The sequence below is a fragment of the Falco naumanni genome, chromosome 9 (genome assembly GCF_017639655.2).
Source record: "Falco naumanni isolate bFalNau1 chromosome 9, bFalNau1.pat, whole genome shotgun sequence".
Taxonomy (NCBI): domain Eukaryota; kingdom Metazoa; phylum Chordata; class Aves; order Falconiformes; family Falconidae; genus Falco; species Falco naumanni.
Genome location: NC_054062.1, coordinates 25,459,390 through 25,486,504, shown reverse-complemented (window position 1 = coordinate 25,486,504; position 27,115 = coordinate 25,459,390). Strand labels below are relative to the sequence as shown.

The following is a 27,115-nucleotide window of genomic DNA, read 5'->3' as shown; positions in this document are numbered from 1 at the left end:
TGGGATCCGCATCAGTTTACAAATGGATTTTAAAGCTCGGGCTCTCATCTGCTGAGAGGAGACAGCCACGCAGGTTCCTCTTTGCAGAGTGACCATACAGCTCCTATTTCTCCTTCAGCCTGCTAGCCCTCATTTCTGTACTTCACATCTCTTTAAGTGATCCACCATCTCTTTGGGATCAAATCCTGCTTTCAATTAGTATCATTGTCCTTACAAGTATCTGAAGTTTGAGTTATTTTTCTCATGTTTGTCTTTTTCCAAGTTTTATTGTTTCCTGTGTAGGATGGTGGTTTCCATAGATACCTTGGACATTATTTATCTGTCCTCCCTGGATATGCAGTTCCTCCCAATGAATTACAGTGCAGTTTGTCACTTCTGCTTGAGGCTTTTGCTCCTTCATCCATATCAGTTCTATACTGAGCATTTTCATGCTGTTGTTCTAACGTGTCTTGTCATCTCGATGTATTGGCTTGTGCTCTTATACAGCTTTCAATCCAACGATGGAACTCCTATCCCAGCCAGTTTTAAATTAAAAAATGGTACATTGCATGTCTATTTTAGGATTTTGTACTGATAATTGTTGGAAACTTTAGCTCAGCTTTTCTCTGCTATGGGTAACTGCTAAACAGAACAGTGTTTTGTTATTTTTGTGCTCCTCCCCTCCTCCCCCCCCTCCCTTGAGAAACCTTATCAAAGGAAAAGGTCTGCCAAAGTACTCAGGATTGGTATGGTCGTATCTGAGAGCTCAGCTAGCACTGACTGGTATTGTTTGAGACAACTCTCACATGAGTTTCTCTCCTTATCCTGTTTCTAAATTGTCCCAGAGGAAAGCATACGTCCTGGATTGCAGAGGTAGATGCTAATGTGAGTCATTGCTTGGTATTTAGGCTGAGAAAGTTGACCACTATCAGTCTTCCCGAATCCTAGCAGAAGCCAGGAAAAATCAGGATGCTGCCTAAGTTAGTGCTTTCTTCTTCAGGGCTATTCTGCCCTTATGGGACTATTTACTGCCCAAGTGGGTCTCTTCTGCTGATTCAGCACCACAATAAGTGATGCCAGGGCAGCTCCAGGCCACACTTAAAGAATTACAGAGACCATTAATCACAAGTTTTCTCTTTAGCTGGTTTATAAATGGATTTGTTTTCTTTCTTGCTCCTTTGTCCCAGAGCTGTTAATAAATAACCTTTCTACTGCCCCTGCTGCTGCAGGAGACGTGAGGAAGGAAGCCTGTGCTCATGTGAACTTGCTGCAGCTGCTGCAGCTGGGCTGGGGATCCTGTGGCTGCAAGGTGGGCTTTAGCTTGGGCTTGGGACCTCCCATCAGCAGAGGGAGAACGGTGCTCAGAGAGGCTGGGAAATGCAGCCGTGGCAGGGAAGCAGCGGACCTGTAGCTGCTTTCTGCATGGGCCCAGGTTTGCTGGCCATTCCTGCTCTGAGGAGCTGTGCTCATCTTAACAGAGCCAGCTGGCAGCTCTTTTCCATACTATAAACCGGTCTCCTTCGCCAGAGTGGCTGTGTCACAAGCCTGTCGCTTCTTCAGCTGAAGTAACCTCCGTTTTCTTGGCTTTTGATGGTAGGGAGTGTTTCTTTCTCTGTCCCAGTAAGCAGCTTTGGACACGTAGGCTAAATCATGGAGCAGAAAGCTGGAGCCAAGTGTTGTAGAAGAGTTTGGGACTTCCCTGCTCGCACCTCCTTGCTGGGAACAGAGAGCGGCTCGTGCTCCTCTGGGGGAGATGCAGTGAGAGGTGGGAGCTGCCGTGTCCGTTTGCTGAGCCCGTGCCTGGGTGCAGTCTCAGAGGGTGCCGGGGGGCCGCTCAGGCACCCCGAGGTGATGGTGGTTTAATGTCTCTGCAGCAGCCCCGTGTGTGTGACACACAGGGACGGGGCAGCTCGTGCGCCTGTCAGAAGGACAGGTTCCTGTGACCGTACTTTGTCCTTGTTACCACTCTGTGCCCATGCTGCCTTATCCAAAATATTTCATGTTTGTGTTTTGAACTGTTTGAGGCAAGGGCTTTGGGAGATGGGGAGGGGGGAGTAATGAAGGCATACAAATTGAAGGCCAAACTATGGTTTGATTATAAATGGGTTTCTTTTCCTAAGCCTAGCTCTCCCCAGGATTCACTGTGGGTCCTGGTAATAAGCAATCTGAACTTGAGAGATTAATCACATCCTGTGCCAGCCCGCTTGTCCAGCAAAACCCCTTTGCTGTTTTGTTCCATGTCTGCATGAGGCTTCAGCCCTTGCAAGGTGCTCTTTTGACCATGAAAATTTAGATTCATATTTAGCATATTTAACCTTTGTAACCTCCAAGAAGTATTTCTCCTCTTATACTCAGGAGCTTTGTCAAGGCCTGTCCCCCGCCACAGGCTTTGGTCTAATGTTCCTTCCCATTGGTTGTCCTGAAAAATACCACAGGGTAATTTGTTTCCTGCTATTTGAAATGGAAATTGTAGCAGCATGAGGAACAGAGCGTGATATTCATGCCAAATATCATGAGCTGGATTCTCCTCATGGCTTGTGGGAATCCTAGTTATTAAAGCTGACCTCTGAGAAGTCAGTGTATTTTTCCGCAAAGCCTAGGCAGTGGATGCACTCCTCAGCAGGAGACAGAAACCATCCCAGCTGTTCCCTGTCCTGTGCTGTGCAATGAGGAGTGGAGATAGCCGTGCTGACAGCTCGAGGTATGGGGGCAAGTCTGGAAGTGTCTAACGGCAGAGCTATCTTTTTTATGCGTGCGGACTTGACCTTGGCTTGCTGAAGGAGGCAGTGGGGCTGCTGTCCTGCCTGGATAGCAAAGGAGCCTTTCGCTTCATCTGCTAGAATTAGTTGCAAAGGGCAAGTACCTACACTTTTCCATGCTGCACGTGGTGCTATGCATGTCAAGGGAGGAAAAACTCACTGGGTGTCTTGCAAGCCTGAGATACGCTCCTCTAAAAGAGCAAACACCTGTGCTGGAAATCATGCTTAAAAGGAGTGGCACAATTCAGGTGTAGGCAAAATCCCAGGCACACGTAAGCACTGCAGCAGTCCCCAGCATACGCACTTGCATGTAGGGCTGCTGGGGAACAGTCACCATCCATCCTTTGGCATCCAGGGGTTTTGCCAGTGGTTTTGCTGATGCTGCAGCAGCCTGGAACAGTTTGTGCTTCTGCGATTGGTCTCCAATGGTTTTTGGTCCAGAGCGGGAAGTGAAACTCAAGAAAAGCTAGTTGCTTTGCTGTGCAGAAATACTTGGGAAGCTTGTGTTCCCGCCGGCTGCAGTGGCACAGGCAGCTGCTGTTTGCTCGCATGCGGCACTTTGGGCAGCAGTGTTGTTTTTTGGAAGCTGGGGAAGTGAGCCCTGAAAGCGGTAGTGTTGCTCAACACGCAAGGGGATCCCAGGAATCTGTGACTCAGAAAAAAACATCCTTGAGACATGGCGATGGTCTTGGTGGCCTCAGCCCCTTCAAGGCAGGAGAGGTTGTCAGTGGAGAGGGCGTGGAGGGAAACCGGTGGCTACTGGGAGGGTGTGTTTTGGCATCACTGTAAGCGCCGGGTGCAGAGCGTGCTGTGGGTGGTAAGGGGATGTATATGTTTTCTCTGTAGTTGTCCCCCCTGCCAGAACCTCTTGCTGGGAGCAGCAGTATCTGCAGTGCTCAGGACTTTGTTTTCCAGGAAGTTTCTGAACTTGCTGACCCAAGATGTGTATTGACAGTGGGGAACAGTTGTTCTGGAGACTGTTTCCTCTCTTTTGCCATGACAAATTCTACATCCCCTTGGTGTGGGTGGCTGATGGGGCACAGGGGAGGGTGCGCTGTGCTGGGATGGACTCACACATCACCAATCTTCCTATTAAAGTCGTGGCCCCGCTGTCTTTTAACGGCAACAACCATTAATTAGTTGTACACAATAGCTGCATGGGACTGAACTGGGAACGAGTGACCAGAACAGGGGAAGGTTAGTGCCTGTTACCAGCCAGGATGCCGGAGAGAGAGAAGAGTGTAACCGTCAATATAGAGATGAAGAAAGCAAATATGATGGTAGATTTTAGGGAATGCCAAGGTAATTCCTCAAAACCAAGGCTGATATCTCATAACTTGCCATGCATTACTTCCAGCATAAGGAAAATGGATATCAGCCCTGATCTCGATAGAGAAACATTACTGTGGGAGTTATGAATTATTATACAAGTAATGCACACTTATTCAGTGTCAACAAATAACATCTAGTAGCTCTTAGAAGAAGTGATTTCCCAAATTTAAAAATACTTAAGCTGAATCAGCGGAGTATTTAAAATAGCCAAATAGGAATGCTAATCGGAAGCAGCCTATTAATTTCTTATTCTATTCCTCAAAAGCCTTAATCCAACAGTTGAACGTTATGCTAATTTGAAAAATAATAACATCTCTAAAAGATGCATATTTAGGGGGAAAAAAGGAACCTACAATTAAGGCACATTTGAAGTTGCAAAGTGTAGAAGATAGTCAAAAGAAGCATAAGGAAAAAATTATGGCTAGAGATTTAAGAAGAGCAAAGAAGAATGTAGGGATATTGAGCACAGAAGGAAACCTGGTGGTGCCATTTTTGATGAAAGTTCAAGCTTTCTGGGTAATGGCAATAAACCTTCTCCTGTTAAAATATAGCTTTGATGGGCTGGTAGCAAATTAATACCAGAAGTTGCTTGGTAGGAGACTGATGTAACTGATAACAATTGTTTCTTCTGATTTGAAAACCTCTTTGATGTGTGAATCCTAAAGAAATGAGTACAAGTAGGGTACAGTCCTGGCAGCTCAGTAAACATCATATAAATGTGAACACTGTCTAAAGGTCACTGTGTCAGTGGTGTCCCACCACTTGGTGGTTGCTTTTGAGAATATTGAGTATCTCGGTCTGACTGGGATGTAAGCCAGAAGAATATATTCCTGTGGAGAGAATATTTAATGAACAGGCATCAGGAAAGCTTTGATGGGGGTGGTGTATAATAACAAGGAGAGGGGCTACGATGCAGGGATGGGAAGCAGTGTGAGTGCCTTGTAGAGCAACCAAGGAGGCTGAGCAGTGCACACAGCACTACTGGGTGCCGTGGGAAGGTGTTTGGCAGGGGAATTCACTTTATACACAAGGTGAATAGGGAATTTGTTGGTGGGGCAGCCTGGGTCACAGGGATTCCTGCCTGGAACCCACCAGACATCACTCCTTCAGCAGTAAACCCACACCACAGGGTCAGGGTAAGCAGGACCGTGGGACTGCCCTGAGCACAAAGCCCCTCTGTGCCGCCGCCGGCTGCGGAAGGGAAGGAAGGGGCCTGTGTGCTGCCTGCTCCTTTGTGTCCATCTCCTGCTGCTGCTGCTCAGCTTTTATACCCACCAGCTCTCTAGGATTTCCATGTGCTTTTCTTCTTTTCAGGTAAACAGGGGTCCTCTGATGTGTCTTGTGCAATTCCCTGGGGTCGTATCCCAGGCACAGCTCTAAAAGCAGCAAGAGAGTGAGGTGCTCCCACTCTAACCGATGTTGTACATATGAACAGCATATAGCAGGGTGGTTGCCATGCCTGACTTATGTCTGAATGCAACCTGGAGCTTTGTTGGAGGATGGAGGGAACAGATTTATTCAAATGCATCTGTATCCCATGAGGAGAGCATACACATTGCATTGGTCTTTGCTAACAGCATGGCTGATGAACATGTCTTCTTTTTGCTAACTGCCTTCTGAACTGAGGAAACAGAGCTGGAAGAAAGTCCACGAGCCATCCCTACTGTGAGGCAAGATCAGCTACAGCAGCGGTGGCATTTCATCTGAAGACAGAGAACAGGTCTTCCTTGCTCTTCTCTTTCTGAACTAAACAACCCAATTTCTTCAATCTTTCCTCTTAAGTCAATTTTTTAGACTTCTGATCTTTCTTCTTGCTCTCTTCTGGAGTTTCTTCAAGTGATCTACATCTTTCCTGAAAGGCAGTGTCCATTATTTTGGCATAGAACTTCACAGGAGGCTTTACCAGCACTAGATGGTGGGAAAGATTACTGCAAACTTATATGGCTGCAAGAATGTTTTCTCTGGAAGTGCTACTTAAGCAATTGTTCACCACGATGGCTATTTTCTAAATGTCGTATTAGCTCATGTCCTTACTCAAGCCAGTTGGATGTTTTCCCCAGGGTCTCCCCTATTTATCAAATTTATTTTGAATTCATTCCAGCCCTATGTGTCAGTGTGCTTTTGCTCCCAACTTGGTGTTATCACAGCTATAGGCACATTCCTTACACCATCTTCCAGCTCACTCACACACACGTGTGTGTGCACCTGGCACAGACTAATTCAAGCACTCTGTCCAGCTGCATAGCCTAGATCCATAGGTCTGATGGAGTTTAAGACACGTAGGGCTGTGTGATTCCAAAGTATCAGATATCTCTGAAAGATGCCATCCAAAAAAAACATACTACATTGTTTTGATTATTAGTTTCACTGATATTTCAGTGTTTGTACTCAGCACTTAGAAGTATTTAATCTGGAAAAAATTAATCCAGTAAATGTGTATTTGTAATTGTATGTAGGGCCACAAGGAGAGCCAGAGATCAGACCAGTATTTAGGCCATGATCTTTGCCACATGAATAACTAAAACTTGGAGCAGAGCCTCCCACACTGTTTCATGTAACAGCTGTAAAAAGTGATGTAAAATCCTGATCTGGAGCTTGAATTCTAACTTCAGCATGTTCAGTGTCTTGCCCTGGTATTTTGAAATAAAACCTCTTAAACCAAAGCAATTCACTTACTCTATATGCACTTGTATGGGTATTCTAAGACAAACCTGAGCTTCTCGCCAGCCTAAGAATATGTTTTCTAGTATGTTGGCCTGAAACAGGTGGTTTACATTGCTTTGCAGCAAGAATTTCCTAGGTAACTTGAACAAGAGCATGTCTGAATGAAAAAGGCAGATGAAGAATGAGTAAGAAGTCAGATGGGGACAGAGAAGATTTCAGAAAAGGGTTGGTAAATGAATCAGTGTGGCATTTCTGAGTGTTTATGGACTCAGATGTTTGGTTGTGGTGAATCTGAAGACAGGAGTGCCTTTTAGGTAGCGTACCTCAAAACCTGATGCAAGTTCAGCAGCCTCAGTGAGTGTGCAATTCAAACTGATAAACTTCATGACTACCAAAATAGCGTTTTTCCTCAGCAGGAGGATAACATGCGTTCCCTCCTATCCACCTCGAAAAATAGCAGCACTGACTGCTCCCATCCCCTTTCCCTGCCAGCAGAACTTCATAGATACGAATTCCTGCCAGTTAATAAATGTGCATGGACTGTGTTGCCAGAGCCCTGTCTACTGGGCACTCTGCTGACCTGGATGTTGTTTGTCTGCAAGCACTTGCCCCAACAGATGCCCCTTCTGCCCAGGCTGCCCACCCTGTGTCACAGAGCCAGTCACAGGTGCTGGATGCTTTCAGATGGCTGATGGATTCAGGCACCCTTCAGCCATGGGCTCCTGTGCTCTTTCAGCTGGCAGTCAGGCAGGCAGGTTGGCTTCTTGCTGTGAAGATACCTTGGCATCTGACTCGTTTCAATTCATACTGTTCTCATTTTCTCTGTCTTCAATTATGCCTGCATCCTTTTGTGATGGATCATAATTCAGTGGCTTCTCAGCACTGTGTTGTGTCTCTCTGATATGTTTAGGTTCAGGAGCTCTGCAGACTGTATTCCCATTTGCTGAGCTACGTGATTACAGGAGCATCCAGCAGCTCCCCCCCAAAGACTGGACGTGTGCTTAGGAAACCAGTTATTGGAGAGACTCCCAACAGACTGCAGCAGCAATGTGGGTGATCAGCAGCAGAGGTAGCTGCCAGCTGATGGGCAGGATGCATAAGACACTGTCTTATTCTGCTGTCACTCCAAGCCTCGTGGGCAGCAGGCAATGTGTCTTGGAACTCCCTTTGCTTACGGCATGTAGCAGGGCTAATTCAATTAAATACGATCAAATAGAGTTGCTGGGTTGACTTAGCGTGGGCTGTGATGGTAGGTGATCGTGTGTCTGAGGTAGTACAAGTCCCAACCTCACTTTGTTTAGGCTGGGACTTGTATCACCTCCTGGTGTAACAGGTATGTTACAATATAAGGCTAACCTTATTGCAGCTGTGGTCAGAGTGCTTAAGGAAAATAAAAGCAGATTATTCTGTATGCAGAAAAGGGCTGCTGGACTGTTCAGATAGATGGAAAAGTCTGGAAAGACAAAAATCCAGAAAAGATCATTGCTTATGAGTTGGTTAAGAGAATAAATTCCAGGAGGATTTGGAGTTGCAGAAGTTACGAGACAGAGGTGGAACAAGGACAGAGAATAGACTGGCCATAAATAAATTAAAGCTGAAAATGAGAATGTTTCTCACCGTACAGAGGTGTGCTGAGAGCATAAAGGTGACAGTGGGAGCTGCCTCTGTCCGGGTGGCACTCTTGCAGTAGAATAGTGATGGCCTTGTATTACAGCCTCTTGTGTAACAGGCTGAGCATGAGCATCCAAAGGAAAGAGCAAACTGTAGCTGTTGTGCTAAGCCAGAGCTTACAGCAGTGTTTGTATTTATTAGAGACAATGGGTCACACTGAGGTTATCTGAACTGAGCATGGTTTTGGACTATGCACAGCATCTCTCCTTTTCTGCTTTGCCATCCTAATTTCAGTCCTTAAGCCAGCCTTAGCCTCTACTTATTGCATCTCTAAAAGCGGCTGGTTGCCTGAATCCTTTTAACATTTGTTGCTAAGTCTTGTTTGGTGAGAAAGAAGTTGGGAGGCGGGCAGCCTTGGCTATGAGTGACATCTCCTGGCATACAGAGCTGCCAGTGACTTAGCGTGATGTCAGCTGGAGGAGCAGTTTCCTATTTGTCTTGCGGCTCTGGAAGACACTGAGAACAATCCTGCTTCCTTCCCTTCACACAGAGCTGCATCTCATGCTAGTGTGGTCCTTCCTGGGTTATTCAGGGTGTCTGCAGCAAAACTGCTGTTAGTTGTAGTGGCTGCCAACGTCATTCTCAGTTGATAGCTAACTTAGAGACAGAAAGGATGTTAGAGTTGTTTATGTTCTGGGACCTGCACCAATCACTGTACGGAACCAGTAGTAGCCCCTACAAAAAAACAAAGAAACTAAAATTAGAAACAGACGGAGATGCCTGAGCAGCTGGACTGTGCTCCAACATCTGGAGAGTTCTTATGCCTGTGTGGCTGTGCAGGGCTCCAGCACCAGGTGGCTCTGAGCTTTGGGGCAGGGAAGAAGAAAAGCAGCATCATTTCTATGCCTACTTACATCCTTACATGATGTTTTTATCACCACTTACACTGGGCAGTATGGGAAGAAGAGCGGAGATCTGTCTCTGTTTGGGTTCTGGCTGGGCACAGAGAGAGATCATGCTTATTTCATCTTTAGCTGAGGAAAACTGCTAGTGGAAGAAAAGTCCTGGGCCTGGCAATCAGAGGTGCTAGAGGGGCAAGTACTGCCATGCTTAGCGGAGACTGAGGGGTGTTTGCACAGCATTCAGCAACATGAACGTGGGGTACAAAGGATCTGGAGGAGTCTGGGGAATGATTTAATTCTTTAGCCACTGTGGAATCTGCAGTTGTGTGTAGAGCTGATGGAGATAACCAAGTGTGCAGAAAAGGGAACTTGTTCAAATACCTTTGTGAGCAAATGGCAGGTGAGTTTTATTTTAATTACATTGAATTCTTTATCTGGATTTGCAATGTTGTGGTTTGGTCTTTTTGAATCATCAAGTATTCAAACCTGTATGCTTTGAGTGCTGTTTGGAAGGTTATTGTTTTGTTAGGTTGCCTTCTGGATTATGCTTATAATTTGCTACCTTTTCTTGTATGAAAGATTTCAACAAAATGCTGCTTGGTAGCATTAGAGTTCACACAGATGGATGCTCTGGTGTGGGATACAGCAATGAAATCACATATCTACAACCCCCAGAGTCCTGAAAAGTTCTCATGATACTGAGCTAAAATTCAGGCAAAAGTCATGTTCAGGGTTAAGAAAATACTGTGCCTTGGAAAAAAAAAATGACTAATCTCAGGTTGCAGGTGGGATGCAGACAATTAAAGTTATGCCTCTGCCTACAGATAAGGGATTTCTACAGCTGTTTATTGGAATGTTCCATTACAACGAGAAAATTGTTCCTGCTTTGCTGCTAATGCTGCTATTTTCAGATCAGCTGCTAAAAGATACAGCAAACAGACAACACCCATCACAACAGGAAGTTTGGAAATCATAGAAGTGATGCAAAGTTACCCATCCTTTGTTTCTGTGACAGTGAACACCCAACAAAGCTGTGGCTGCCTCTAGGCAAGATCTTAGAATAAGGGTGGCTGTAATTACATGGATGTGCTGTGCAACTGTCAGCAGAAGTTTCAGTTTTCAAGCATGCTAGCTTCATATCTACACTGTGCAGCTCATTCTACATTATAGTATGTGGTTTTATTCATTTTTCTAGCATTAATATGATTTGTGTTCAACAGAGATGCTCAGTGCTATCATAATCTGAGCCAGCTATTCTCTCCAATAAGAAGAAAAGTCTCCCAGCTGTCATGCTTTGCTGTTTCTAATAACTTCAAGCCACGAGTTCTGGGACCTTTCTGAATAAAGCTGTATAAAATGCATTCTTACCTCCCACTGTCTGGTATGTGCACTAGACTATTTTTTTAAGCTGCATTCTTGGAGCTATTGGCAAGCGTGCTGTGTCTCTAGTAGGCACTCATAAAATGTGAGCATAACTAGCTTCCAAATTTCACAGTTAGCCTCAGCAGATTTACACATAAGCGTGATGAGAGGGAGCAGAGAGCTCCAGGTCAGTGTCAGGTTTCCATGGACCTGCCTGCGGGGAGATCTTCAAAGCGAGTTCTCTTGGCACTTTTAGGCTCCGTTTTCTCTGGGTAGGTGGGAAGATGTTGTTTGCCTACAGTTAGAGATTTCCAAAGGTGCATTGCTTTTTTTCACTTGGGCTAACTTCTGAAAATAACTCTATGGTTTGGGGTTATTTGTAATACTGGGTAACACTTTGTATAGTACTGGCACGTGGGACCACTTTCATGTGAAACCAGAGTGGTTAGAAGATGGCCCTGTCCAGGAGATGAATGCTTTTCGTATTTGCATGCATGATGTGGGTGCCAGGATGGATTTGGAGCATTGACCCAGTACCACCTGAGGGCTGGAGAATGACCTATGGAACTCCAGCACTGGCTTGCAGGTGCAGAGCAGGTTCAGTCACCTTACCTTTTTGGAGCATGAAGATAGTTGATGTGGTTGCACAGAGGTATTATCACCCTGGATGACCTGTAGTATATTTCTAAACATCTCCTAGAATATATCTGTGTAAGGAGCAGACAAATTAGTACCCGTGTGAGCAGCCAGACAGTCAGTGCTTTTGAGTATGGAGCATCAGTGTGGGTCAAAATGGATTTCATGTCATAATGGGAACAGGTATGTCCCCCAGAGTGCTGAAGCTATTTGTTAATTTTAAGTGTTAAATTTACAGCTAGATTATAAATCTGGAAAAATACTTTTGCTGATACCCTTTCCAGAACTTCATTGTAAGATGGTATCTTATTAAACAACACCAAAACTGGCTGATCCTAAGTTGTGAAGTGAGATTTCCACCATGGAATATACGAAGGAGAATCCAAATCAGCAAAATGTCAAAGACAGCATCATGCTAGCCACTAACAAATGCAAGTACATGTATATTGGTTCTGAAAGTTCAAATGCCATATCAGTTGTGAACTATTTCCATCAGCCATAAGTGGCTTTTTTTTTACAGTATTCTACTGCTAACCATGTATTTTAAACTGCAAAAATCTTAATTTGTTAGATAGGTCATACCAAATATATCAGTAACAGTTAAGGAATCAGACTGGTACAAGTTTTGCAAAGTGTGTGATTTTTAATCATATTAAACCAATTCTGCAAATACAGGCTATTCATAATTTAGTGGCCTTGTGAGAACTGGCATCAAAAATCTCCATAGATTTCTTAATACCCTGAAGGATGCAGATCATGTTTTCTATGTAGCATTGCCAAGTTGCAGGACTGCATTGTTAGGACTGACTGCTGTATACCAAAATGTTAGCATTAGACTTCCTAAGTGCATTACTAGTGGTGTAATCTGTTATATACATTGTCAAAAACTGAAGTGCAAAGTATACTAGGACAAAATGTCACAGGAGTTAAAGCTTTGGGTTCCACAAGGTTACACAGTTTATATATTAGCTGTCTGTTCTTTCAGCTTCTTGGGGATTATGAAGCCAAATGCAGAGCTATAGAAGTTGGTGTTTGCCTCAAACAGATGCTTTTGCTATATAGCGGCTCAGTCACCTGCAGGTATCTCAAGGACAGGCTAACCACAAGCTACATCTTGAGGTCCTACTTCATCACCACCTGGCACAGGGCAGCCCATGGAAATGTGTCATGGCTCATGAGAGCAAATCTGCAGGACACCAGTGCTGAGTTCTGCCTCTAAGAAATCCTGTGTGAGAACATGGGGCAGGGATGGGCAAAACCAGCTGCTTTGTGGTGGAAAGGAACTGCAGGAACGTGCCTGAAGACCTTTGGGGTGTGAGGTAAGATGGGCTACAGGGATATTAACATCCTTTTTCTGCTCTAGTCACAGGTACCAAACCAAAGATGTCCTGGACAAGAAAGATTCTACTCATCCTGGGACTCCTCTCTGCTTTGGCTGTAATTGCTTTAATTGCTGTAGCAGTGACCCAAAACAAGCCACTTCCGAAGAACATTAAGGTATTGCATGCTGGGACTCTTACAGGAAAACAAGCCAAACCGGGGGGGGGGGGGGGGGGGGGGGGGGGGGGGGGGGGGGGGGGTGGGGGGCGGGAGGGTTAGGTGTGAATAATGCTCCAGGACATGTTGCTGCCCTTGCTGGGTCTGGCTAACCTCTCTCTCTGGCTCCATGCTCCTCAACATCTCCTTTTACATCTTTGTGATAAAAACAGATACAGCTTCACAGGGGATCATCTCCTCGGTAATCAGTCCCTATTTTGCTGCTTCTCTGCTCTTGCATCCTTTGATGGAAACTTTGCACTGAAGCACTACTGAGAAGAGCATGTTCCCACAGCTGCCAGAGACAGGCTGTTCGTTTCTGGTCCCCCTGTGTGTGGAGACTGGCATATGCTGTTCTGGTTTGGTGCCTCAGGTGCAATGACAGCTCTGTTTTGCCCACAGTATGGGATTGTGCTGGATGCGGGGTCATCCCACACTAACCTGTATGTGTACGAGTGGCCAGCAGAGAAGGAAAACGACACTGGGGTGGTACAGCAGGTGGAGGTGTGTAAAGTCGAAGGTAAGAGAAAAAGAGAGTTGTGGAAGGGGCATGGGATGAAGAAGAGATAATGCAACTAATGTGGGGGGAGGAGAAACCTGGAGGAAGAGGCCAATAGTGAAAACGGTGTTGTATCTGTGAGCTAATTTATATCCCACCACTTCCCATGGATAGATGTATGTGCCTGACCTCCTGGGAGGAAAGCTGGATCCACTTTTTCCTTTGTCTTTAGGATGCTTGGAAGTAAGTGCTTTTTGGGAAGAACTACACCAAAGAATGTACTTAGATAAAACATTTGCCTTTTTGGGAAGAACTACACCAAAGAATGTACTTAAATAAAACATTTGCATGCACCCTTGCTGAAGTGCCGACGAATGTCAGGCAGCTAGAGGGGAAGGCATGGTTTGCTCTTTTTCCAGGCTTCTGTGCAACCTAGGCACTGGGCTTGCAGGACAAGGTTGCTCAACTTACGCGTGTCATGGTTTATTTCTTATTCTACTTAACAGCTGTGTAGGTGTTGTGTGGTTTAGGAAGCGTAAATGAAGCCCAAGGATACACGTAACAAGGAACAGAGTTAGACCATCGTGGATCATTGCACTCTGTGGGGAGGTGTTGTCACAGCCCGCCTGGAGCCTTTTCAGGCCTGCCTGCAGTGCAGGGGACAGTCACGCTGTTCCCAACCTGCTGCAGCAGCTGCTGGGTGCTGCAGCGTGCCGCCATGAGCAGCATGCTGAGGCAAATGCAGAGTGGGCTGCACTGCTGCCCTTGCAGGCACTGGTCCTGGGGAGGGGTCCGTTCACCAGGGGACATGTGGCCGGGAGGGACAATGAATTTTTCTTTGGGTTAGCACGAAAGGGGATAGCTGCCAAACACTTAATGCTGTAGTGTGAGCATACAGTACACAAATGACAGCATCTTCCCTCAGGAGGACCCAGCGCAATGAAGGGTCAGGGGTTTTCAGGCACAGATCCGGGGTACACCCAGGCAGAGACAGAGATGAGTGTGCAGGTGTCCAGGGCATACTAAGCAAAAGATCTGTCTCACCGCAGCCCTCATCGCTAGCTCACAGCCTGCTTCACAGAGAGCGGGTGGCAAATGCTGGGCGCCATGGCCATCCGCGTGTGCATCGGGCTTAGCTGATGCTGTAGGTTTCTAAAACTCCTTAGAAATGGGGTGGTTGAATCTGGTGTTGCTGCCTATGATAGTAGCATGGTTTGTCATGACTGCTCGTGACAGCACTCTGGGGTTATGCTTGGCGTTTGAGCAATGGAGTGTCCTTATTTCTTGCAGGCCCTGGGATCTCAGGTTACTCCCATGCCACGGAGAAGGCCGGTCCCTCTCTGGCACAGTGCCTACGGCAAGCAGAAGAGGTGATTCCCTCAAAGCAGCACCAAGAGACACCTGTCTACCTCGGAGCAACTGCCGGCATGCGGCTTCTCAGGTACTGCACGGCTTGTCCCCTTCTCCTGCAGCACTGCACCTGAGATTGCCATGGATGCTCAGTGGGAGCCTCTTGGACAGAGTCCTTGGAAATGCTGCCAGCTCACACTTTGCCCAGAAACCCTCTTCTGCCACTGGCCTCTCTGAGCCCTGAGTCTCCCTGGGGTCTTCCCCTTCTTGCCCAGCAGGTTCATTTCCACTCACTCCAACTTTCCATCATCTCCAGCACCCATATGCAGCGCAGAGACACCAGGAGGGTAGCAAGTGCCCAAGCTGATGCTCAGGGGATGCTCAGACATCCCCCACATCAAGGGGATGCTCAGACATCCCCTACAGTCTGGTATTAGGCCTGACCCAGGATTTTTGAGCCCAACCATGTTGTGACTCCCCGCATACCTTGACTCAGCCCAAGACCATCAGAGCTAAGGTAACTTTATAATCATATCCTCCTTTAATTCCAATTTGTGATTTTTATGAGGGTGCTGCAGACCTCTTGCGTGGCTGGGACAGGGAGCTGATTTTATGTCTGTATTGTCTGGGAAATCTCCCTGGGGGGATACCAGAGGGCATGGATTTCTTCTGTAAATGGTGATGGTGAAGAGTGAGACGAATCCTGGCCTGTATCTGAAATACTGTGGCCAGCAGGACTAGGGCAGTGATCATCCCCCTGTACTCAACAGTGGTGAGGCTGCGCCTCAAATTCTGCATTTAGCTTTGGGCCACTTACTACAAGATAGACATTGAGGTGCTGGAGCATGTCCAGAGAAGGGCAAGAGGGCTGGTAAAGGGTCTGGAGCACAAGTCTGATGAGGAGCAGCTGAGAGGGCTGGGGTGGTTTATTCTGGAGAAGAGGAGACTCAGGGGGGACCTTATTGCTCTCTACAACTACCTGAAAGGAGGCTATAGGCAAGCGGGAGCAGTTCTTTTCTCCCAGGTAACAAGCAACAGGACAAGAGAAAATGGTCTCAAGTTGAGCCAGGGGAGGTTTAGATTGAATGTTAGGAAAATTTCTTCATTAAAAGGGTTATCAAGCATTGGAACAGGTTGCCCAGGGACATGGTGGAATCACCATCCCTGGAGGGATTCAGAGAACACGTAGATGCGATGCTTAGGGACATGGTTTAGTGCTTGAACTTGATAATCTTAAAGGTGTTTTTCAACCTAAATGATTCTATGGGTCTCCATGGTGCAATCCCTACCAGGGCACGTGCTCCAGGAGAACAGCTCAGCTCTGGTCTCTGCTCCAGGTATCACTCTCAGCTGTGGGGTCTGTAAGTGTCAGAGCTGGTGGCAGCTGTGCTGTCAAGGTGTGACAGAGAGGGATGTGGCCAGTTAGAGCTGGATGTACCCGTATGAATGACTGTTCTGTTACAATAAATGCTTGGTGGGGAGTTGCAGCCTGCTTACTCGGAACAAAGCCCATAGGCTGCAGAGAGCTGTCAGCCAGAGTCACTCCATCCTTTCTTTCGTTCATCCAGCTTGGAGAATGAAAGTGCAGCTGACAAAGTCTTGTCCTCAGTAGAGAAGACGCTACGCTCAGCTCCCTTCAACTTCCAGGGTGCCAGAATCATCAGTGGTCAGGAAGAAGGAGCCTATGGATGGATCACCATTAACTACCTGCTGGGCAATTTCAAGCAGGTACTGTACCAACGGCAAGTCCGTATCTGAATCGTTGGCTAGCAGCACTTTGTAAGTCATGCCTTGTAGGAGGGTGTCACAGGCACTAGTTTCCCACGTGAGCCATTTACCAGAGACCAGGAAGCTGCACATCCTGCCTCAGCGGTTATGTGAGTATATCCTGATACCAGTCAGTATCAGGATGTGCCACTGTAGTCAGGCTTAAAGTATTGAAATAAAACACCAGCATCTTCAATAACTTTGCCTGGGTGTAGCATCCTCCTCACTTCCTGATCTAAAATATTTCTGTGCCTGCAAAGTTTGACTATGCTGCTTTACTATTGAGCTTATAAATCATTTGGGAGCTGAAACAGTAAGTAACCATTTTATCTCATAACAATTGTATTAGATTTCATATTCTTAATCCTCCTACAAATAGACATGATCTATCTTCTGCTTTTCCAAGCCTGCATCTTTCTTGTACCTTGTTCCAGTTCTCATTTCATGCCTCCCTTCAGGTCTTCCTGCCTTTCCTGTGTTCTGTGCTTCTGCTTCTCTCCTCATAGATATCTCTATATATCTCTCTCTCCCTTAAATAAATCTTCTCCATGCCTGATGTATCTGGTTTACTTTGGAATTTTTTATTTTTTTTTTAAAGTCTGGCTGGACAAAACTTCTACATTCCCTGAAATCCATAAGTGAGACATCAGGAGCACTAGACCTCGGAGGAGCCTCAACGCAGATTACTTTTGTACCAAATGAACTGTCTTCTGAGTCCCCAAAGAACCTGCTCAACTTTCGTCTCTATGGCAAGGATTACCTAGTGTACACGCACAGCTTTCTCTGCTACGGGAAGGACCAGGCTCTGCAACAGAAACTGGCCAGGGACCTACAGGCAAGTGCATCTGTAATTGCAGGTGGAGATCCTGGACCCTCCCAGTTTTGACATACTGCTGATGTAAAAGTTGCTGTATCCCAGCTAAATGTCTCATCCCTTGGTCTGGGTTTGGGAAATGTCATCCTCCATAAAGACTGGGCAGATGGCCAAAGGGATGGCAGTCAACATTTTCAAAAATACTACCAGTTTGAGTTGCCTTGATTCTTGGGTATGGGATAGCAGGAATACTATGCCTAACTGAAGTACTGGAGGGAGAGACATTTCACCATCTCTGAGAATCCCAAATCAACAGCAGCTTCACAAAATGTGGCTGAAAATAATTTTCCCAGGGTCCTACAGGGAGGCTGTGGCAGTACCCACATCTCCCAAATCGCAGCCAATGCCTTAAACCATCCTCATCACTTTGACCCAATGTGTGTGTCTTGGTGTGATGCACTGTGACAAGTGTGTTGTGGCCACCCTTCCTCGTGGCTCTTTCCCAGGGTGTTACTCTAGAGTGAACTGTAACAACTTGGGTTGATTTTACTTTCAGACCGTGGAGAACAGCAGCCTGCTTGATCCGTGCTTTCACCAGGGGTATCAGAGGACTGTAAATATAAGTGACCTCTTCAAAAACCCATGTACATCAGCCAAGAAAAAGCAATTCCCTTTCAGCCAGTTGTACATACAGGGAGAGGGGAATTATCAAAAGTGCCGAAGAAACATCCAGAAACTCTTTAACAAAACCAGTTGTCCTTACTCCAGCTGCTCCTTCAATGGGATATACCTACCTCCATTACAAGGGGATTTTGGGGTAAGTCTTCACATTCTTCAACTCTCTGCAATTGAGAATATCAAAAAAGCAGAAACTCAGAGTGATGCTAGAGTATATTATCCATGGCTGGGGCAAAAAATCATTTACAAGATGGCTTTTTGGACATGCATGTCCTACTGGGTACCACACTGTTCCCATTCTAACCCATCTCCTGCAGGCGTCTCCTTGGAGTGCTCCACTTACTGATTCATTTTTCAAGCAGTCCTACTTTGATGACCAGCACCAGAGGCAGGAGAGCCTGCTGCAGTCTGTGCATGATACACTGCTGCTGCAAACCTTTTCTCCCCAGTTCAATGGTCATACCAGATCTGAAATTCATCTTGCAGTGTGTGAGCGCTACTGAAACCAATCAGTCAGGTCACCTGTCCCATCAAGTTTGGCAAGCAGAGACAGCGCTTGGTCTGAACACGTCATGTGTGACACCACGTTGATCATCAGCCCTAGAGCTGCAACACTTCAGTGTTTTTGCAGCTTTCTGGGGGAAACTGTTAATACTCCCTTGCCCTGCTCATAAACTGCCCCCTACCTGTCGGCTGTTGGCCAAGGTCAGGGATGGGTTTTCTGGATTTTGGGTTATATGCTGGGGCTGTGCACAGTCTTTTCAGACCATCACCTCTGCTCTTTGTGGCCATGTTGACTGCAAGCTCATCTCGTTCAGTTGCCAAAATGGGATCATGGCTGTGATGGCAAGCAGTCTTCACCGTGTGCCGCTCTGGCACCAGTGCATAGAGGAGAGAGATTTCCTAAAGGTCTTCAGGATATTGTGGCCATTGAATTTCCAACTCCACCTTCCTTTTGGTGTCCTTAGCTCTCATCAGCTCTGAGGGGTGTGTCTCAAAATGACATCACTCTTGAACATATACGTACTTTTGTGTGTGTGACATTGCTTCTTATATTGCTCTATCTCTAAACAAGACCATTTTCTTTTGTGGGATTTCTGCTGTCCTGCTCATGCTGAAACCCAGTCAGGTTAAAATATTCTTTCTCCTTCAGGCTTTTTCTGCGTTCTACTTTGTGATGAACTTCTTGAACCTGACCAGCGAACAAAGCCCCATTGCCCTGGACAAAGTGACCAGCACCATTGAGAGCTTCTGTGCCCGGCCTTGGCATGAGGTGAGCAGTGCTTGTGGTAGTGGGCTGATGCTGCCACGTGGCCAGAGCTGCTGATGTTTTTCTGTAGGATAAGTGGCTGGGGATAACTTCCAAGGCAAAAGGGGGAAGATCCCCCCCAGCACCAGCAGTGGATGTTCAGGTGCAGGCTGGAACAGCAGGAACCTGTGATTAACTGCCTGGTGACTCCCTCCTTCCCTAGGTGAAGGCAGCGTACCGCCAAATAAAAGAGAAGTACCTGAGTGAGTATTGCTTCTCTGGAGCCTACATCCTCTCTCTCCTGGAAAACGGCTACGAATTCACGCAAGAGAACTGGCAAAGGATCCACTTCCTTGGAAAGGTGTGTATCGTGGTGGGGAGGGCTCTACCCCAGCAGCTAACTTCAACCTCTGCTGCACAACCCGGCCCTTTTTCCCCAGGGGTGCCACTGCCCTGGCAATGCTGCAAGCATTCCTTGCACCTCTCAGTGCCGATTCCACTCCTCTCCCATTTCAGATCGGCAGCAGCGATGCAGGCTGGACCCTGGGCTATATGCTGAACCTGACCAACATGATCCCCGCAGAGGAGCCCGCTGTGCCCCCTCTTTCCCATGGCAGCTACGTGGGGCTGATGGTGCTGTGCTCCCTCGTGCTGGTGTCTGTGCTCTTGTTCGCCTGGCTTCTTTTCCACAAGCCCAAGTGCCTGCAGAAGGGGATTGTTTAGGAAGAGCCTTGTGGGGAGATGGGCCAAGTCCCCCTGGCCACTCAGGGCTAGGAGACCCCAGCAGAGCAGGCTGAACTGCAGAGACCTTCTCGCCTCTCACTGAAGCTACTGACTGTGTACAACAAGGGCATTTATTTCTTCTGACTCACACTTGCACTGACAGACATTGGGACATCAGGCTCGCCACCTCTCTCTGACAAGGACAGACAAGCAGGTGTCCCCTCCTTGAATGGGTCATATTTTCATTCAATGAAACTTTGCTGCTTGTTGTTTTTTGCCTTGTGCACAGCATTATAGAGAGAAAAGCGGCAGCAATCTTTGGGAGCCAGTGCTCCTGCAAGGGTAATCTCAGGGTCACACATCCCACTGAGCTCTTGGGAGCGATCACAGACAGGATGATCCTGCTCCTCCTCTACTGAAGTCGGTCCCGAGAGCCCTTCCTGCACCAGCACACCTCTGCTCGCCTGCCCGCACCCTGAGCCCTCACAACCCTACAGCTGGGTATGGCCATCTGCACCCAGCTGGGCCCCAGACACTGGCCAGGCTCCCAAATGCCACTCTGGGAATAGAAGGGATGAGGATGAAGAAACCGAGTGTGCTGGTGGTTGTCAGCCCTTAGCTGGGCTCTGGTGGCTGTCTGCTCATTTTGCAGGTGGCAAGAAGCCTCTTTCCCATGTCTTCCTGATGTTGTTGCTGGACCAAAGCTGGCTCACTGTTACACTGAGCCATTCCCATGTCCCTAGGGTACATCAAGACACGAGTTCCTGGCCAGCCATTGCTGACTTTACAGGGACTCTGGTGTGATCAGCGTGCCTACAGGTATACACCCACTAAAGCAATCCAGAGTCACTATGCTGATCATACAGCAGCCTCCAATCGAGGGAAAATGTTTATTAGGTCGTGTTCCTTTATAGACAGCTGGCAGCAGTTAACCGTCATGAGCATGCACAGATTGAACCACTCTTTCTGCCAGCAAAATCAGTGAAAATTTGCCTTTCCTTCCCTTATGGCTTAGATTTATCCATGACCGTAAGACCCAGGGCTTAGTGGATGTACACACTGCAGCCCATGTTATAGTACACAACGAGGGCAATGCCACTGATCAGGTTTATAAATCACTTTCTTCCATTATCCATTCCTTGGTCAAAAAAAAAAAAAAAAAAAAGAAAGAAAAAAAAAGAAAAAAAAGGAGAGGTAAGTCAGAAATCCATTTTTATAAAAACACTTGGAAACCACTGGTGCCTGTCTACCTCCCGTGAAATCTTGGAAATCTATTATCATCACCTGTAAGTGCTGGAGGCCAGAAGAAAGCAGATATTGTGGAGAGAAAGGCATGACAAGTACACACCTTCACCTGTTTCCCAAAGCAGAGCTGTAGAAGGCATGAAGGAGATCAGGATGTGCAACCCCAGTAAAGTCTTCTCCTTTAGGCAAGCACACAGAGCTCGGGGTTTTCATGGTCTCCCAGCCTGTCCCTCTGCACAGTGCAGGCTGGAAAATGTCCCCCAGTTATTTCTACTTCATGCTTGGAAGTAGGAGCCATAACATATTGAAGGACCTAAAGGTAAGGGAAAAATCTACTCTGTCTTGTGGTAAGACCTTTGGGCAGCTCATTGTTCTTCCAAAAATCTGTGTCCTATTTTTTCTCTGAATTAGCTGGCTTCAGCTTCTGTTGGATCTTGTTCTGCCCGTTTCAGAAAGACTGAGTAACTCCCTGCTGTCAAAATCCCTTTTTCCTTGTGGTGCTTGCAATTCATCGTTTTATCTTATTAAATAGATTGAACTTTAGTCTGTAAAGTGCTCTGTGCTGACCTCACTTGTAGCTCTTGACTCCACTTTGAATATTTTTGTGTATTTCTGAAATCTGGACACCAAAGTTTTCAGCAGAGGGTGTTAGAGTTGCTAATTGTGTATATGAAAGCAATACCTTCTGGTTTTGACCTATACTCTATGTTCCCCATTTGTATATCTCGGGGTCAGGTCTTCTCACTTAAAGGAAGGTTTTGGGGCTGTTTTGTCCAGTTGGACTATTGCAACTTGGTCTTTTTTGCAGTCATTGCATTCCAGAATGGCTGCTGTCTCACATACATCACTGTCCCTTACCGTGAGCTGCTTTGCCTTCCACGTGGCTCCACTGAAACACGTACTATTCAAGGAATATTCCCCCAAGCAAGTGATCCAGATCAACCCACAAATAATGCTTCCTGATACTGTTTGTCCATTTATCAGGTCTTGTTTTATCTGCAAATATATGGAGATGTTGGATTCACCTGGAGGTGCAGTCTTCCTCCTGTTGTTTTCAGCAGACAGGTGGATGGGAGGTTAACAGCAGTTTTCGGTCAGGGCTGGAAGGCAGGCAGCAAGAGCGTGTGTGATCAGAGCTGCTTCAGCTCCCAGTCAGCCCCACTTCCAACACACCCATCCTGTGCTACCTTCCTTGCATACGGAGTCTTTGTAGCAGAGCAGGTGTCCTGTAGAAGCTCCCCACACGAGCTGGTGCATCCTTGCTCCCCATGAACAGTGTGGAAACCTGCAGAATCATAATTTCTCTCCAGAGACCTCCTCAGGGATCTGGCAGCTGCTTAGTTGTATCTGTGATGCTGGAACTGTCAGATCCATTGAGACACTTCAGAAGTTGGTGCAGAAACTCCATGTGGAAATTGGTGTGGAGAGAATGCCTGTGCCAGTCTGCTCTTCTGGTCTCTGCTAAGGGTTTATGCCAAAGGGAAAGATCAAATACAGAACCAGGGAGAAGAGCCTTAGCAATGTTTTATATCTTTATTGCAAGTCCCATAGTATTAATGTTGTTAGCTCTTAATTCTGGAGTCAGGTAATCAGCTGGTATCTTTGTTTACTCTCTCCTGCCTTCTCTTGGTTTTTTGGGGGTTGGGTTTCATGTTCTTTTTTAAAGCTGTAAATGTGACTTGGATGCAACCTAAGGGCCCAAAACTAAAATAAATACAAAATACGTTACATTATTTTTAAACCTTAAGACTTTTAGACCACATTTATAAGTCAGTCTTTCCAGAGCTGGAATTCTAAAGTGAGACCAGACATGTTATTTAAAAATCACTTGAGCAGGCTGAGACTCTGGGAGTTGGTTGACTGATGGCATCCTGTCCAGGTGAGACCCTTGCACATCGCTGGCTGTACTTGAACCCTCCCAGAAAAGCATATGATTTTTTTCTCCTCATTTCTCCTGCTATTGCAGGATTCTACCCATGGAGGCTACTCAAAATACTTGGTCAAAGAGTTCAAGTTTAATGAACATTCATTTCTTTGCTTCTGTGCTGCATCTGACACAGCTGTATGGAGCTCAAATGTGTGTTCCGGAGCCACCCAATGCATGTGTGAAGGCCATTAATGACAGTGGGGGGAATTTCCAAATATGCCCGTAATATGGTCTCACTTCTCTTGTTAATGCAGTTGATCTGCCTCACTGATAATTATCCGTGCCTTATTTCTAATTTGATAGCTTCTGGCTTTAATTTCCAACCACTGGGTCCTGCATAGTTTTGCTCTTCTGCGTTAAAGCATCTTTTAACACCTGATGTTCTAGTCTTGCAAATATTTGTTCGCTGATCAGCTCTGCTGGGCTGCTGAGATTCCAGACCTTGGTCTCTCCTATTTTGCCACAGGAAGCCCTGAGGTGTGTTGCAGCAAGGTGGGATGAGTGTTTCTCATTGGGTTCAAATATTGACTGGTCTGTTTTTGGGAAGGGTCCTTGCAGGGGGGTGTGATAGCTTTGCAGTGTACAGAAGCAGTATGGTCTCTCTGGGACTGATGACCTCCATGAGCTCTCTTGTATTCACCCAAGCATCAGGTGTGAGGCAAAACTATCAGAACTTCTCAGAAGAGAAAGGCTGGGTGTCCACAGCACGCTCATCTCTTTCAGAAAATAACCAGTCCCCGCCACAGGCTCGAAGTACCCTTTGCTCTCCTCACCGACACAGCCAGCTCTTCTCTGTGCGTGGGCTACAGCTGATTTCTCTGGCCCTACAGCAAAGCACACTGCAGCCTCCACTTGGAAGAAAGCTCTCAGAAGCGGGGCCATCACCTCTGCGGTGAGAGGCTGATTTGCAGTGTTGGTGCTGGCTGGGGCTCCCCAGCTTCTCCAAGAGCAGCTCTCAGCTGGACACATGCCCCCTCCTTCTCCATCCCAGTTCTTCCCGTGCTCTGTGCCAGGGGACGTGCAGGCTCTGCAGGGCTGCCAGTTGCGTCATGGGGCTCAAGAGCCTGTTCAGGAGGGGCTGGGGGGGACACACCAAGGACAACAGCTCCTGCCAGCTGGCCCGTGCACGTTCTTTTCGCAGCTCAGCCCAATGAAATAGATCTTCATTTTGATGCACGCACAAATCTCTGCATCCTTATCACAATAAAGAGTTCTGAACTGGTGCCAGAAAAGTTTTGCACTGCTTTCCAGAAGATGGGAACTTGCCAGTAGTGGAATGGAGCTCCTGGCACTAAACATGGAAAAGTCCCGGGATGGGATTTCCTCTGTTGCCAGTTCCCTGCTGTTCTCCTGGGTTAGATCTGAAGTTCCCGGTGGATGGGCAGCATCCCCTCCTGGCAGGGAAAGGCACTGTGGTCCTTCCCAGGCTCCAGGCACCTCACACGGGTGGTCTTACTCCCAGGAAGGCTGCTAGTGCCCAAACCCATCTTTCCTTGCTTTAGCTTCACTCTGACCTCCCCAAAGGAGCTTGTTCTCCCCTGCCGTGTGCTGGATAGCTGCAGTCCTCTGTCCTCATTTTCCCTCTCCCTCCCACAGGCAGCACCACTGGCATCATACTGGCACTGTGAGCCCCCCAAAGCAGGTGAAGGGCAGGAGGCCTGCGCCCCACGCTCACGCTGACTGCATGCCTCTGCATGCAGCCGCAGCTGTACCTCTGCCAAGGCAAACATGCTTGTCATGGTTCATCGTTTTCCTTTCAGCATGCACTCTCCCCAGTTTGCTCATTCTTACAGCTCTTAGCTTGGAACTTTCCTCAGATTTTCCAATCTTCCTCTGGTAACAATACAGCCAGAATTAAAATGAATGCACCAGGTGGAGTCTTTCCATGGCCGGCTCTGGAGGAAGCAGCTCCTTGCTGCCTGTGACCCTTGGCAGCACCATGAAGGAGAGGATGGGGCTCACATTCGCGTTCCTCTCACTCTCACCACCGTGGCACAGAACATTCCTGCTCGCCCTCTTTCTCCTGCTGCCTCAAGGTCTCTCCATCTTTGAACATCTAGGGGGGAGGGAGGGGGATGATCCATCCCAGATGTATTAGCTGCATTTTCCAAATTAAGTCTTTGTTTACTTCCTGTACTGTTTCTAAGAGCTAATGTCTTATATTGTTTGTTTCTGCTTTCATCAGTGTTGTTCAACATGTCCAAACTTATTATTGGCTTAAAGCTTCATTAGCATGTTGTTTTCCTAGAATGTAGTAAGAGCCACGCTAGGTCAGATCGGACAGGCAGCACACTGGCGCTTGTCTCCAGCTGTGCAGTGGGCAAGAATTGAGATGGATAGTTAGGAAAAAGGTATGAGCCTTTGCTTCTAGCCACCAGGGTGTAGGAAATTGGTGATCAAGTGATTGCTTCTGGATCTGCATAATTAATAGCTGTAGGTGCACCAGTTCTCTGCACTCATTTAACTTTCAGCTTAGACAAAGTAATTTCATTGTGCCTTACGTGCAAAATCATTTCCTTTTATTTGATTTAAACCTGCTGCCTGATAACAGATTGCCTTCATCCCTATGCTACAGATAGCGCTGACTAATTCTGCAGACCTAGTAGTGTGTGAGATGTGTTCTTCGCCCACCCCAGGTTTTGCTCATGGCTCCTTTTTAGGATCTAACAGTCTGGCATTTCTTTTTTTCCTGTTGTTTCTCACATCAGCGTTGCTTGTCTCCATAGGAAAGTGAGAGCTTGTTGCATGCGTCCCTTGGCAGCACTGCAGCTTCAACTCCGCCACTGCTGTCCCAGGCTACTGAAAACAGCCTAGGAAGGCAAAGGGGAGGGGGGAGGCAGCCCAAACACGGGATTTGTGCTATTTTACTATAGCCCTGCCTAGTGTTCTCCGGCTGCCAAGTAACACTGGCTAGTGCTGGAAACCTGCCCACCTCTTTTGCATTGCCTTGGTTGCTGAAAGCGGGGAGAGAGAAGCTCCACAGGAACCCAGGAGCCCTGGGAGCACGATGTGAAGGAGATGAGGGCATGTCCCTCTGCTGTATGGGCTGCCAGCACCACAGAATACCACCAGACATGGCTTGCTCTAAAGATAAAAGCTCCCATACCCATGCTAATTATAACTATACCCATGCCCGCCATGCCCCACCACAGCCTCGGCTAGTTTTGCTTGGTTTCCTGCAAGTGCTGGGAGAAGCTGGACCTCCAGCACAGTTTCTTGTTACCTGATCACAGATGGCTGCAATGCCGTGCCAGGTCCTGAAGCACTGACAAGTGAGGATGAAGTTTAATGGGGAGAAGTGGTTATTATGACTACTGTTAGCTTTATGTATGTATAATATCCTTCATTTTCTCATCATGTCTTCTAAAGATATTTGTTCAAAACCAGGACTTTTACACTTTTTTTTGATAGGGGCCATAACTGAGAGGAGAGCACTGTGCAGTTGGGGCAGAAGACCAAGAAGGAACAGAGACAAGGAGAGAAAGGAACACTATGATGGGACTGGGGTAGAAGAAAATTGGAAGTGGGAAAGCCAGCAGCAGGCAAAGCCTTTGTCCTCCAGCCTGCACTGTTTGCGTTAGAGGGTATAAACAGCATCTCTCTGGTTTTACCAATTTGCTTCCTGGGAAACTGAGGCAGAAAGGCAGTTGGCAGCCAAAGCAGGTGTGGAGGACAGGTAGGAAAGCAGTGGTGCTGGGCAACACTGGGAGAGGATGCTTTGCTGGGGGAAGAGGCAGCTAGAGCAAGCCTTGTCACAGGGGTTAGAGCAATGCAGCGTGGATCCGCTTCAAGGATGAAAGGAAGGCAGGTGTTTAGCATGGCACCAGGTATCCCGAGAAGCCCATTTCTGATGGCAGGAGGAGCTCCTTTCTAGCATGGCCTGGGCAGAGCAGCGTGGCATGCTCATGTTACCAAAGGGAGCCTTTCTCCTGGCACGTGCAGCCGTGATGGTAAATCTTTTGGCTCTTTGTTGCTCACATTTGGGCTCTGTGAGGGGTGTCCTAATGAACATCTGTCAGAGCTGCTGGAGTTTTAGTCCCACGAGGTAAGGCTGCCTCCCGCGGCTGCCACTGTCCGTGGGC

The 27,115-nt window shown here is 47.1% G+C and overlaps 1 protein-coding gene across 7 annotated transcripts in view; it reads left to right on the top strand.

Annotated features, from left to right (window-relative positions):
* Window positions 1-21,649, top strand: part of ENTPD1 (ectonucleoside triphosphate diphosphohydrolase 1) — a 57,125-nt gene extending 35,476 nt beyond the window's left edge. For 5 of the 7 annotated variants that reach the window (XM_040606374.1, XM_040606376.1, XM_040606372.1 and 2 more), the window contains exons 2-10: window positions 12,609-12,742; window positions 13,184-13,301; window positions 14,571-14,721; window positions 16,199-16,358; window positions 16,996-17,232; window positions 17,768-18,028; window positions 19,043-19,162; window positions 19,362-19,499; window positions 19,655-21,649. In XM_040606374.1, coding sequence (XP_040462308.1) covers window positions 12,609-12,742; window positions 13,184-13,301; window positions 14,571-14,721; window positions 16,199-16,358; window positions 16,996-17,232; window positions 17,768-18,028; window positions 19,043-19,162; window positions 19,362-19,499; window positions 19,655-19,861 — 1,526 coding nt within the window. In that variant the 3' untranslated portion in view covers window positions 19,862-21,649. Of the gene's footprint in view, window positions 1-9,551; window positions 9,648-10,490; window positions 10,629-12,608; window positions 12,743-13,183; window positions 13,302-14,570; window positions 14,722-16,198; window positions 16,359-16,995; window positions 17,233-17,767; window positions 18,029-19,042; window positions 19,163-19,361; window positions 19,500-19,654 lie in introns of those variants that run through there. The other 2 variants (XM_040606373.1, XM_040606370.1) reach the window with 2 other exon arrangements.
* The last annotated feature ends 5,466 nt before the right edge of the window (window positions 21,650-27,115 follow it).